Here is a 13,394-nt window from a genome sequence, read left to right on the forward strand (position 1 = left end):
TTTACGCTGCTGTTATGCGTGTAGTACATTCGTGGCTGTTACGCTATTTAAATCTGTTCTCTCTGTTGCTGTCAGCTGTCATTTCAGTGCAAATTGTCGCAAATGCCAAATTGCCCCTCCACCTCCCCATCACCGCCTGTCTTCACAGATTCATCATCTCCATCAGAATCATCAGCTGCCACCACCATCAGTGTCTGGACTCCATGGGGGGATTTATCTTGCTGCTGATCAGGGCAGACGACCCCACAGTTACAAATCTCCCTGTAGAGTCTAAGTCAAAAGACATTCTGCCATGACTTAATTATGACATATAATCTGTTTTATTATTTGCTTTACTTCATTCACTTGTCTCTCCTGATTAAAATACCAAAGTAATCAGCCGGTTGAAGTTCTCCATGTTACAGTAAATTGCTGCTACATCCACAGCAGTTAGTTTTTTTATAGTTCTTTCATCAAATGTTACATAAACACATAACATTTTTACAAATGTCCTCTTTCAGATATGTTTCTTGTGCCCTTGGATGCCCCCACGAGGGATACATTGAACCTTCCAAAGTCTCTGAGGTGAGATAAACCTTTTACATTCTTCTTATACTTTTTTAACCTTTACTGAAACATTCACTTGAGAAAATATTAATGAAATGTTATCACATCATCGCAAATTAGCAAACATTTACAAAATACAGGTTCTAGACATATACTGAAAGAATCTATTTGTTAAGGTCAGCTCTTGTACTGATTTCCTGTTAATGAGAGCATTTAGCAATATTTTCACTATTCTTAAGGTGGCAAAGAGTTTATACGAGTTGGGCTGCTATGAGATTTCCTTGGGGGATACTATCGGTGTTGGTACTCCAGGTTCCATGTTTAAGATGCTGCAGAGTGTGATGAAGGAGGTGCCCACCAACGCTCTAGCAGTTCACTGCCATGACACTTATGGGCAAGCACTGCCCAACATCCTTACTGCACTTCAGGTAAGAACTCATAATAATGTATAGAATGAAGAGTCATCTCAAAACTACTACTACTACTGACAATAATGCTTTATTATGTTATGGTCATTATTATTACTATAATTATTATAACCAATAGTAGAAGAAGTAGTGTATTTTGGTAGTATTGCAGTAGTAAAAGTAGTAATAAAAAACTCTTAATATTTCACTTAAAACTTGCAAACAAGGACTTACTTTTACTGTTTTGACAACAAAAATAAGACATTAGCCAAACTATATACATTGCCTTTTTATTGAATTTTGCAAAGCTGTACAAACTTATTCAACGTTGACCCCTGTACCTTCGTAGTTGTTTTATTATGCAACGGATGATTGTAAAAACCAAGATTAACAATTTATTTAAAACTTCAAGGATACACCCCTGAGCGATCTCATTCTAAAGAGGGCCCTAGACATAAAAGACGTAAACATTAACAATGAAAGCAAAAGAGAAAAACACGGGTAAAGATAATTAAATAAAATAAATTGTGGTAAAAGTTTACAAGGTGCTGCTCTCTCTGCTTAACTCTGAGTAAGAATCGCTCAAGGCACCTGGCATTTCTGGAAGTTCTTAAAATAAATTAGAATTCTGGGAAACGCAGAGGAAGGAGCTTGAAAATGCTCAAAACCTGGCAGACATCAAACAGCCGTCTTTGAAAATAAAAGTAAAGGAGAGACCTGACATCTCTGCAAATTTGGTGAAGTAATGTCACTATAGGATCTCTGAAAAAGGAGAAAAATTCTCAGGTGACATGAGCTCTGATAATTCTGGGAGGACAAGCATGAGTCCCGCCTCTTTTATGAAAAGAAAAGTATGAAAATATCCGGATCTTTGTGTGAGGGATGTGAAAAGTGACAGTACTTTCTCTTGCAGAAGTCTGCAGAGGGCTTACAAAAACTGCCATGATTAGAATACGAGGCCCATACCTCAGAGTTGTCCACTGTACTGCCCAAGCACAAGACAGTGATGCATCCATCCTCTTGATCCACACATCCTCTCATGTTGAATTGTTACTTTCTGCAATGGCTTGACAAGCATTCTCTGGGCACCTTCTCGTTCACATGCACATCTTTCTCCTCATGATGAATATGAACACTCTCGTGGAGAGCCGTAGGACGATTATGGATAAATGCCCAGCCTTTGCATAAATCAATGTTCTCACTCATGATGACGTGAAGAGGAGCAACCAGATGTGGAAGCAAAGTCGAGGTGGTGATTCTTGTTCCAGGATATCTTTCAACTTCCTTAAGTAACTGCCAACATTGTAGAGATCACAAGTCCTTTCTGAGGCCTTAAATCATTATTCCTGCTGGGGATAATCTTATGTAAAGAGGCTCCCAATCCATCTCTTTTGACAAATTCGGGGCAGGAGTTACGGGAGTAGGAGTCAACGACAGCATCTTTTCTTCATTTTTACAAAGCGCAAATGATAGAATCATGCAAAAGGAAGTGAAATTGTCATCAAAATGTTTAATTAGCATTCTGTCCATTTAAGGTTGTTTGAAATCATATCAAAATCAAGTATTTAAGAGCTTACATCTTAAACAAATATTGAAACTATGAGTATGAAGTTTCCAAACGCTGTCCAAGTGTTTATGAAACTGACTGTAAACTTGAATCTGCCCTGAGCTTTAATGACAATGTGTCAGTTTACGACATTATGAATGTATCCTCTGTTTTGGGGAGTATTGAGACGGCACAAAACAAATGTGTAGGTTACAATGGGAGACACAGAAAAGCAGGAACCATCAGTCAACAAGGAAGAGGGGCATTAAGAAACATGATCTAATCCTCCCCACAAAGCAAGATGATTCACAAACTGCCCACTGAAGAAAAAATCCCAGAATCTTAATGAATATAAGATATTTCCAGTGGGCCCTTCCATCACATTGCACATGTATTGTAGTGAAGAAGAAGAAGAAAAAAAAGTAATTGACTATTACAGTAATATACAGTCCTCTGTTTCCATACAGGTCACAAACATGTAATTAGGTTGTAAATCCATGTGGTAGAGCTCTCTGTGTTTTTTTTCCAGCGCTTTTGCCCGTAGCGAGTTTAAAACTTACATAAATCCAGACATAAAACAAGGTAATGCAGATATGGCTGTATCAGTTCTCTGGAGCACATTGTCACTGCAGAAGACGAAGCTCATTGGGGGCTGGGTGGGTCAACAGATGTGAGGGGGTCAGCACAAAGGCTCACCTATTCAGTGTCTATTGGACAAAGCAACTGAGAGCTAGGTGGATAGAAGGGCCCTGGGGGGCTCCTAACTCATCTGTCGCTTGGCTGTTGAACTCTCTGACAATGCTGTGCTTAAAGGCCAGTGGAAAATGATCCTTTTATTCGCTCGCTGCTGAGCACGTGATAAATAGTGCCGCAGCTGCAGGCCCAACTCAACCCAAGAAACTTTGATAACACTTGTAAATATCTGGTCTGCAAAAGCTAATTATTAGGCTTATGACTTTTAGTTTGCGTAAATTACTGCATAATTAATGTGGTAATGTCATTAATTGTTTTGAGACCTGGAAACTTTTAATTAACAAGAGTTAAGCTCCCACCAAAGACAAAACAACTCAATATTAATACTAATAAATACAATAATTACAGTTGTTACCACATATGTAGCTGGTATTTTTCACATAGTACAAACATTCATTTCATGATATTATGATTATTATATTTGTTTGCGTGCTTACTGTATGTACCGTATCATATATAAATCAGTATTTACTTTAATAACATTATTGATGAGAATTATTAAGAATGAATACATGGCAGTTCATAGTATTATAACTTGAGATAGCAGATACTTGCCTTGTAACTGGTGTGTAAAAGAGAAGATTAACTGAGTTTACAGATGACAAATATTTACTGCACCAGAACATTTTTTAATATAACCTTAAAAACATGATTCATAGTAAACAATGTCAGCACACAAATCACAGTAAAGCCTTTAGGAAGAAGTGGAAGAATGGAAGAAATAACGGTTTGTTTAAGGCCTACTCTAATATCGATGCTCTTCTCTTGATTATCTATACAGTGCTAAAGTGTGCTGAAGAAAAGCTCAACAATGTCTCTGTGTAAAGTCGCAAATATTTTTAAAGTAAGCCTTTGATTTTGAATGGCAGAGTGAAAAAGCGCAGAGGGACGGTTAAATTTCTCTGTTGATCATATTTAGAATGATTCATCACAGCTGCCCCGTGGCCACAGAAAATAATAGCAGCCAAGTATGTTTTGCCTACCCATAAACAAGATGGAAATGAAAGATTTGATCATAGTTTTTCATTACTGTGTGCCAGAAGTCCACACCACCAACTGGGAAAGAAACAAATTCCCCCAGCGCTGTCAGCCCTGAGTCACCTCTTTTGTTCTTGATAAAGACATTCCTCAGTCTTTGTACCTTTTTTTTTTTTCTCAGGAGGTCTGGGGGGGCTTTGTTAGAAACCTACTCCTGGCAGGTCACACAATGACAACGTATGTACTTATATTTCACAGGCTTGGCAAGGAAAATTATTTATTCTTACCCGCAATTTTGGTGTATTGTGTACAGCTGCAGCTGGGGAGTACAGTATAACCTGTTTGTGCTCACAGTCACACTTGAGCTCTCCGCTAACAATAACATTCATCTTCAGTATTTTCTTTTGTCTCTGGCCATGAGGCACTGTTAGACCATTATGGGCTGTGTGAGGTCACCAACTTTGTTTAAGGAACACTCAAAGATCTCCTGGAAGTGTTTGATACTTTCACTACAACTTTATGTTGTATTTCCCTACATTATCATTGTCAGATGTTGTCCACTTTATTCATTCATATATCTGGAACAACACAAATTAATTTACATTAATATGATGTAGATGTGTCAGAAGTCTAATTTCCATCTGCAGCTCCCGGGTAGGTTGATGTAATACATTAAAAGAAAATATTCATTTGACATTTAGGACCTTATAATAACCGTAATATTTGTTTTATGGATTGTCTGTCAATTTTATTTTTCGGTCTTCGTGGCTGCTCCGACCAAACTAATTTCCTTCTTTTGGGTGTAACAAAGTTAAATATGGTTTGATTTGATAGTGTTCTTTACCTGTTACTGACCACATAGCTTCCACCTGAACATAAAGACATAAAATTGAATCATTTTAAAACACTAGGATCTTAGATTAGGATCAGAATTTGTTCTATATTATTTTTGTCATGGTTAATGGTTGTTCTGCATTAATGGAGCCCAGTAATCCATGAAGAGGTTGATATAGAAGGTTAATGAGGTGATTATATAGTTCAGAATGTTTTATGCTCAAATAAATCATGAACCAAAAATGTAATTTATTTATTCTTTATATGTTTGTTTTGTCTATCTCCTAGCTGCCCCTTAATATCCAGTGGCAAGCTTATTTATGCGTTCCTGGAAAGAGGCGATATATGTGTCAACAGTGGATCTGTGATGGTTTCTTTCAGCTTCCCAGTTTATGTAGCAGTGGGTAAAGCATCACTGCTTCATATCCTTCAGTGAATGCACGCTCTCTCTTTCTCTCTCTCTGACGCAGTTATAAAACCAAAATGGGAGCATGTCCATCTTCAGCCTCGTCCACTCATAGTATAGAATGTCAACAAGTTTATCCCAAAGCATGCAAGTTTGAAAATGCTCTGTCTTTACCCAGGAATGTATTGTTTTTATATGGCCACAGCTCACTGAATATGGCTTTTTAACACTGGGTGCACATCTGGTTTCTGGGCAGTGTGAACCTAACTGAGCATTGGCAAGCTTGAGCTGCTGACCACCAATTCCTGCGCGATTAGTGTCCAGAGGAACAGGGCACGCTGCTGAAGGGTCCGTTTTGTTCCTCTCCGAAACAGTATGCGAAGGACCCCTGGCCTTACACGGTTAGCAGCTGAAAGCGAGAGGATTGGCATGCTAGATTACAACTCTCTGTTTATACTACAAAAAATCTGCCTAGTACAATATCCTGCTCTGGCTTTATCCAAGGTCTGGAAATCTTGTGCACTGCACACACCGGAGTAGATCTCCTCCTCCTTCTACCCCACCTCCTCCTCTTCCTTTGCCAACACAAACAGCAATTACGGCTGGCTCAGACGGGCCCTGAAAGAAGTAGGTTCTTGTCTGGAGGAAAAGCAGCCAATTAGCAGCATTGTTCAAAAAAAGCCAATAGAGATTCTTTTAATTTAGCTCGCTTGGTTTGGCTCAATGGGGTGAAAGTACTTCATGACCCAATGCCACTGAAAGGATCAGCATGTTCATTTTGCCTCAATGTGGGTTCCTCTGACATCTGGCTCTGCCAAGGAAGCTGGAAAACATCTTTAATATTCTCATGACGATCCCAGGGACATGTGGAAAACATCCCGAGACCTTAGTCCGTAATCACAGAAAAACTGAAGGTCTGGCCTTGTAATTTTTTTCAGTGTGAAAACAAGGGTTACACTTGGGGTTGGGTTATATACTTAAATTTCCTAAGCCGTTCAACAAAAGTATTTGAAATTCAGAAAAAACAACTGAAACGCATCATTATTTTTCATATAGAGGACACTAGGAATTGTTGGCAGTAAGAAAGAACAACAAGCATTTCCCACAAAATATAACAATTAAGTTGATTGTAAGCAGCCAAACACATAACACAGTAAACGGCCTTAAAAGTAATCTCTTGCAGGCACCATCAATAAAATAATTTATGGCATTAATGATTATATGTAGCAAATGCACGTTTGTGTAGTAATGAATTCCTGTATTGTTGGCACTGTGTAAAAGGACACCGTCCAGCCGAGGAAAAAAAATGTCTTCTCAATGTGGCAAGAAAGTGAATCCCCATGATTAAGGGCAGAGTAGTGCTGTAAAACATGAGTAACCCAAAGAATCAGAAACATATGAAATATTCTGTTCAGCATTTATAATGTTCCTCTCGTACGAACAGGGCCATAATTATGTGGTACAAGTGGTTTAAGCTGACAAAGAGGATGACTAAGCCATACGGTGGGACATTCTGTGCCCACTCATCCTCAGGACATAAGCCCACAGTTCTCCTAAACAGCTGTAAAACACGACCGCAGCCCTGGCAAGGTGCGCTGCAGCGGGCAGAACAATCCAACAGAACAAGGATCTTTGTTCCTGGATTTGAACCTGAGGTGAAGCTTGTGTGGAGGCGCTGAATGTCTCTGTTGTGTGTCCTTTGCAGATGGGGGTCTGTGTGGTGGATTCTGCAGTAGCTGGCCTGGGAGGTTGCCCATACGCTCAGGGTTCATCTGGCAATGTTTCAACAGAGGATGTTCTCTACATGCTCCATGGCATGGGCATTGAAACTGTAAGTGTGTCTTCACAGTGCACTTTGTATTTTATGTGCCTATAATCCCAACAGATCAACCAAACTCAACAATCTTTTGAACTCATTTACATAAGCAGATTGCTCTGCAAATATACGGCTCTGTAAATGTTTATTTATAATATCCGTGGTTTTACACAACTTGCACAAGCCCACAGTGTTGCATGCCCAGTCTCAGTGACAATTTATTTAACAATCCCTACCCCTGCTGGAGGGATATGTTTACTGCACTTTAGTTTTCTATCAGCTGTTGCACACTTTCCATTAAATTCATGCCTGCCGTTGACACTTTGTTCATCTTAAAACAAAATCTCCTTGTAGACATTGCATTTTAACTACTGTCTCCAGCATTCTGGGATGGGAAAACAAAGTGCTCTGTTTATTGGAATTTCTTTAAACCAATCACAATCGTCTTGGGCTCTGCTAAGCGCCGGACGGAGCAACGGCGCCTCTGCAAAATAGCCTCTGGAAGGAACTTGTTTTGGTGGAACGTGTACGTTCAAAGTTGTTTTAGTCGTGCAACAGAAAACTCAGATTGGACAGATAGTCTAGCTAGGTGTCTGGATTTACCCTGCAGAGATCTGAGGAGCAGTTAACCATAGTCCTCATAAATCCACCAGAGTTTAGAATGCCAACACAAAGAAAGCAGAAGTCGACAGACATCCGGCCTAAAAAGAGGGACATCCGGCTGAATATCCGGCGGCACCTGAACAATCCCGGAAATTAAACATCGATATAGACTACATTTAACCTGATACTACAATATTTTTCTTTGCAGGGTGTGAACCTTGCCAAAGTTATAGAGGCTGGTGACTTCATCTGCAATGCTTTACATCGCGAGACAAACTCCAAGGTTGCCAAGGCAAGAGGCAGAACACTGTGATGTGTTTCTGTGAGGGAAAATATATAAATATTTGACTCTGCTCCCTTTAAAGTGCTTCCCCTTTTGTTGCTGCCTTCAGATTTGTTGCCTATGCTTTTGTAGTTGATCCTCCTGTCAGAGGTGTCTCATCCAAATAATCTAAAGAAAAAAAGGACAACATTGTGTTTTGTGTTCCAGAAATCAAGTTTTGAGTTTAGTTCCCTACCTTTCAGTTCATTTCCACATTTTGGAGTCTATTACTAGAAGGAAGAAGGGTCATTATCAAATCAATTTAATCATCTAATTTGTTTTGGTTGGCTTATTTTTTGCTGTGCATGGTGGGGCATTACAAAAGGAGAGTATTCATTTGTGAGAAATGTCAAGATTGATGAATTGATAAGTTATGAATACATAATGGACTTTTTAAAAGCTGAATTATTCACCTCTGTTTCAAAACTTTCTAGTATTTATTTGGCTCAGAAAAGTCACTTTGACTTTGTAGCTTAGTGGCCTTATAAATAAATAAACAGAATAAGAATTGAGTCTGTTTTGACAACTTGCTGAACTTCAAAACACCACAGATGTTTAACTTTAATGAACAGAGATGACAAACAGCGAAAGGAAAAAGCTCCTTCCTGCTTTTTAAAAATGAATCTCTTTATGCACTTTACTCCTCCTTTTCCTACCCGAATCAGATCTTCTATGAATAGCAGCTGAAAACACAACTCCTCTCGAACTAACACAAAAATAACAAGTTAAAAGCTGCCTCCGAAGGATTTTTGCTCTCAGGTTTGCCAAAGATCATTTAAGAAGTGCTCCTTGATCGTTTTTTTTTTCCATTAAAAAAACTTTTACCATGACATAAGCTACGTGTCTGTGTGAGTGTCAAATGTTTTCTCCTGCCTGTTTACATCTTACTGTGCTATCTGTAAAACATAATAAAATTAAAAATGTAATGAGACACTAAATTTGAATGATATTTTATGGCATAGAATGAATGGCGTAGATATTGTATTTGAGAAAAATTATCATTATGAGTTAATTGCCCTTTGTCCGGAAAGCAACTTGACTCTAATAAACAGATGTGGGAGAGAACTGGTATATTTGCATAAAATGTAGTAATTGCCTAGCCAAAATTGTCAATCTTCATCATTTATATGCAAACAATTATGCATTCCAGTGCAGTCACACATGCTCAGTTTTGGGAAAACAGCTGCTTGTAGACGAAGGGAAATCAGGTGGCAACAATCCAATAATGAGCAAGCTTGTGAGTCAAACCAGGGAACAATGAAGTCCCAAAGTCTTACAGGATGAATCATTTGAAAGACAAAATGCAGTTTTACTGGTATTGTGTGAAACTTACCATCATTTTCTACAATAACTTCTCAGTTGCTGCTAATGTACTAGTGATTCAGCATGGTGTCATTTAATCAAAGTGTGTTTACTTTCTGCTGGGAAGGTTGTTTAAAAGTCCATGTGCTGGTCTTTTTTAGAGCATGGGGATTAGCATTTAGACACACAATTTTTCACAGTGGGGGTTTGATTTTGACTTGGAAATTAGGAAATCTATTTCCTCTCCACTGATCTCTAAACACATTACTGCATGTGTGTTGACCCCTTGGCTAAAGCTGATAAAAAAGGAAGGATTTCCATAAATCAAGCAACTCAATGTTGGTTGCCTGACTCATATTAAACCTACAGTCAGTTGGTACCTTTGCACTTTAGGTATACAGATATGTAACTTTACAATGTATACTGTATAAAGCTGAATTTGACTGTCGCCTGTGCTAAACTTAAAGCATTTAAAGCAGTATTTATATATGCATTGAGTCACGCTAGCAGCTCAATGAGGCTGTTCTTTGAGCTAAATGCTAACATCAACAAGCTAACATAGTCACAGTGACAATGCTAACATGCTGATTCAGCCAGCATAATGTTTACCATGTTCATCATTTTAGTTTAGTACATTAGCATGCTAACATTTGGTAAGTAGCACTGAGCAGAAAGTACAAATGAGCCTGATGGTGATGATGTGTGTTACCATTTTTGCAGGTTTGGTCATAAACCAAAGTAGCCTACTGGAAAACTTTAAAAAAAAATGACCTCATGATGGTGCAATGTGAAAAGTCAGGAGATCACCAAGTTATTGCAATGTTTGCACCAAACTTTGTGTCAATCCATCCAGTAGATTTTGAAATATTTGAATAAGTGAAAACTTTGACTTTTGGCAGGGCTACATAAAAAGTCAGGGGATCACCAAAGTTAGATTCATCTTCTGGGAACCATACCACATTTCAATCCATTTTGTGTTGAGATATGTCAGTTTGGACAGTTTACAGTACCGACTGAATGGCACTGCCATCCACAGAGCAACTCTGCATTCAGTTGTTTGAATATGGTGAAAGAATTCCCTAACTCTCCAAGTATAACACTTGGTTAAGACAAGTTAGGGTGGGACAAGCCAAACACTACAATATTTCTGCCTTCCAGCCAAAAGCCCAAGAAATAAAAGTGGACACACTAGCTGCCAGCAGCAGCAGCAGCCATTATACAACTCCAATTGATGCAGGATAATGGTGAGAGTGCATGCCGCACACACAAGCTTGCAGGCACTTAGACAAACGTTTTTTGCAAACAATACCCAACCTCTCAGAACATCATGCTGTGAGAAGAAAACCAGCAAAGGTCTCAGCACCTTCAAAAACCCTCCCAGGAAACTCTTATGTGAGCAGAAGCACAAAGCACTGAATGACTTTTGAAAGAGAGATGGGAATTCCTGAGAGAAGAGCAGGTTCACCTTCTTGGACCAGAGGTCAACCCGAAGAGAGATGGTGAAAAAGGTTGTTCATTCATCACCAGGATACCAAAAATCCTTAAATAAGGTTGTTCGGAACACAACAATTACTCTCACAAAACAAGGAGGGTTTGATGGAAAACAGATGAATAAGATGAAAAAAAAACTAGAAGAAGGCAAATCCCTGCCCAGCCCCCTTCACGTCAATCTAACATGTCCTCTCCTATATTTACATCCACATCTTCATGGTTGACTCAGTGTTCAGCACTGCGGTTTTACTGCAGGAATGTTCTGGTTTCAAACCAGCGGGGGTCTTTCTGTGTTCAGCAGCATGTGTTTGCATGTGGTTGTGTTTACTTACAGTACAGTCACGATCTCTCCCATGTCCGTGTGGGTTTCCTTCCTTCCTCCCACAGTCCAGACGTATTGAACAGGTGAAACATTGAATCTAAACAGTCTGTAGCTGAAGCTTGTCCAGCTTCACTTCTCTTCTCCTAAATAGTGTTATAGCTCATTAGTGTAGAAGTCAAAACGTTCTTACAATATAATTATATTATGCTGTTTATTACTGTGATTTCACCAGTGCCTGATTCAGTCCTTTCCCTTCATTTATTCATTATAATAGTTGTGCACAACATATTATCTTGTGCAAACAAGAAAAGGCAGGTACATGTACGGATTTACCTACAGTATGTACCTTTGGAGTATAATAATTACAGTAAACTAGCCAATTATTATCATCTTCAGGAGCCTGGTTGGCTGAAACGTTTTTACAGCAGAATGAGAATAAACCCAAAGTTATATTATTTAGTCCAAAGCATAAAACCTATCTGGTTTATTTTGTCTTGTCAAGTAGTTTAATCAGTCAGTCCTGCATTATTTCCTGACTCTTAACAATTTTCTGTGTTTGACCTGGAGAAAGAAACAGGCTCTGTCTATTGACTCTGTATTGATTGATATTCTTTCTAACTTCATCTTTAAAAAACACTCTTACTTTTTGGCTTTTGACTGTGCCATACATGTTCTTCTTAAGCCTTACTGTAAGTAATCTGCTGTTTGTGACATATGTTTTGATTTAGTTTTTGAATAAAATGTTATTAGCAACAAATTATCTCATTCACTTCAATTCAATTTTATTTATAGTATGAAATCAGATAGAGTAGGTCTAGACCACCCTCTATAATTTACAAAGACCCAACAATTCCAGTTATTCCCCCGAGAGCACGCATTTAGTGCGACAGTGGCGAGGAAAAACTCCCTTTTAGGGAGAAACCTTGGGGGGTGAGAAAAACTTCCTTTTGGGGAGAAACCTCGGACAGACCCAGGCTCTTGGTGGGTCACAATAAAGATAATGGAACTATGACTAGAAATAGTAGTTGTAGTAGTTCACGGCATAGCAGGGCGTTACAGGGTGTAGCAGGGCACTGCAGGGCATAGCAGGACGTAGCAGGGCGTAGCACAGCACTGCAGAGTGTAGCAGGGTGTAGCAGGGTGCGGAGCAAGACCACGGCGACAGCTGCAACCATGATTTAGGTGCCACCCTAATCCAAGGAAATCTGCTGGACAACAAAGCATAAGGACTCCGGGGAATAAACTCCCCAGAGCTAAATTAGTAACAAGCATTTCTGGGACATGGATACACAAAGATGGAAAGAGAGAGGAGAGAGGAGCTCAGTGTGTCAAAGGAAGTCCACCGGCAGTCTAAACAGTCTATAACAGCATAATTAAGAGCTGGTGCAAGGCAAACTTGAGTGAGTTCTATAAGGGTTGGTTATTTCAAAACAAGCGACGAATATGTCTATTTGGAAATCAATACCTCCTCTAGCGAATAGCCTACAGGAAAAACGCCACTCTTGCAGAGGGTGCTTTAGTTTTATGCCCACACCTGAAGGAGATGCAACAGATCCCATCTGTGCTCTGTATCTGTACTTATCCATAACCATTGCATGGGGCTTTGACTCAATTGAGGCCATAAAATGTTTGTGTGAGCTTTTGCACCCAAATGACGCCTAGACTAGAGCATTGCTAGGAAACCTAACTTTGTCATTGCAGGTGCATTGCTCAGGATCCAAGGAAACACAGTGTTGAGTATGAATCTATGGATGAGCGGAGGCCAAGCAATCAGCCTGTTCCAAACAGGCACATTTTAAATGGGCACTGCCCTAGTTCCTTTAGAAGCTGCTTTTTGACCATGTATCAAAACACCTCACCTCAGAAATGATACAGCATTTTGAACACACTGAGACTTCAAGGTGCTCAGAGTGAAGTTTATTATCAGATACAGTTATTTGGGATAAATAATCATCAGTAATGTCGACATACAGTAATGACTTAGTGGTTAAAGGCAAATAATAAAACAGCTAGAACAGCATGGTAAGATCATCACTTCACTGTAATGCAGCCTTTAAAAGCAGAAAGA

The 13,394-nt window shown here is 39.2% G+C and overlaps 1 protein-coding gene across 2 annotated transcripts in view; it reads left to right on the forward strand.

The window, feature by feature from the left end:
• The window catches only part of hmgcll1 (3-hydroxymethyl-3-methylglutaryl-CoA lyase like 1), a 12,626-nt gene extending 3,533 nt beyond the window's left edge, over positions 1-9,093 (forward strand). For both annotated transcript variants that reach the window (XM_028603381.1, XM_028603382.1), the window contains 4 exons: positions 501-564; positions 786-974; positions 7,176-7,301; positions 8,098-9,093. In XM_028603381.1, coding sequence (XP_028459182.1) covers positions 501-564; positions 786-974; positions 7,176-7,301; positions 8,098-8,202 — 484 coding nt within the window. In that variant the 3' untranslated portion in view covers positions 8,203-9,093. The remainder of the gene's footprint in view (positions 1-500; positions 565-785; positions 975-7,175; positions 7,302-8,097) is intronic.
• The last annotated feature ends 4,301 nt before the right edge of the window (positions 9,094-13,394 follow it).

Source organism: Perca flavescens, chromosome 17, assembly GCF_004354835.1.
Source record: "Perca flavescens isolate YP-PL-M2 chromosome 17, PFLA_1.0, whole genome shotgun sequence".
Classification (NCBI taxonomy): domain Eukaryota; kingdom Metazoa; phylum Chordata; class Actinopteri; order Perciformes; family Percidae; genus Perca; species Perca flavescens.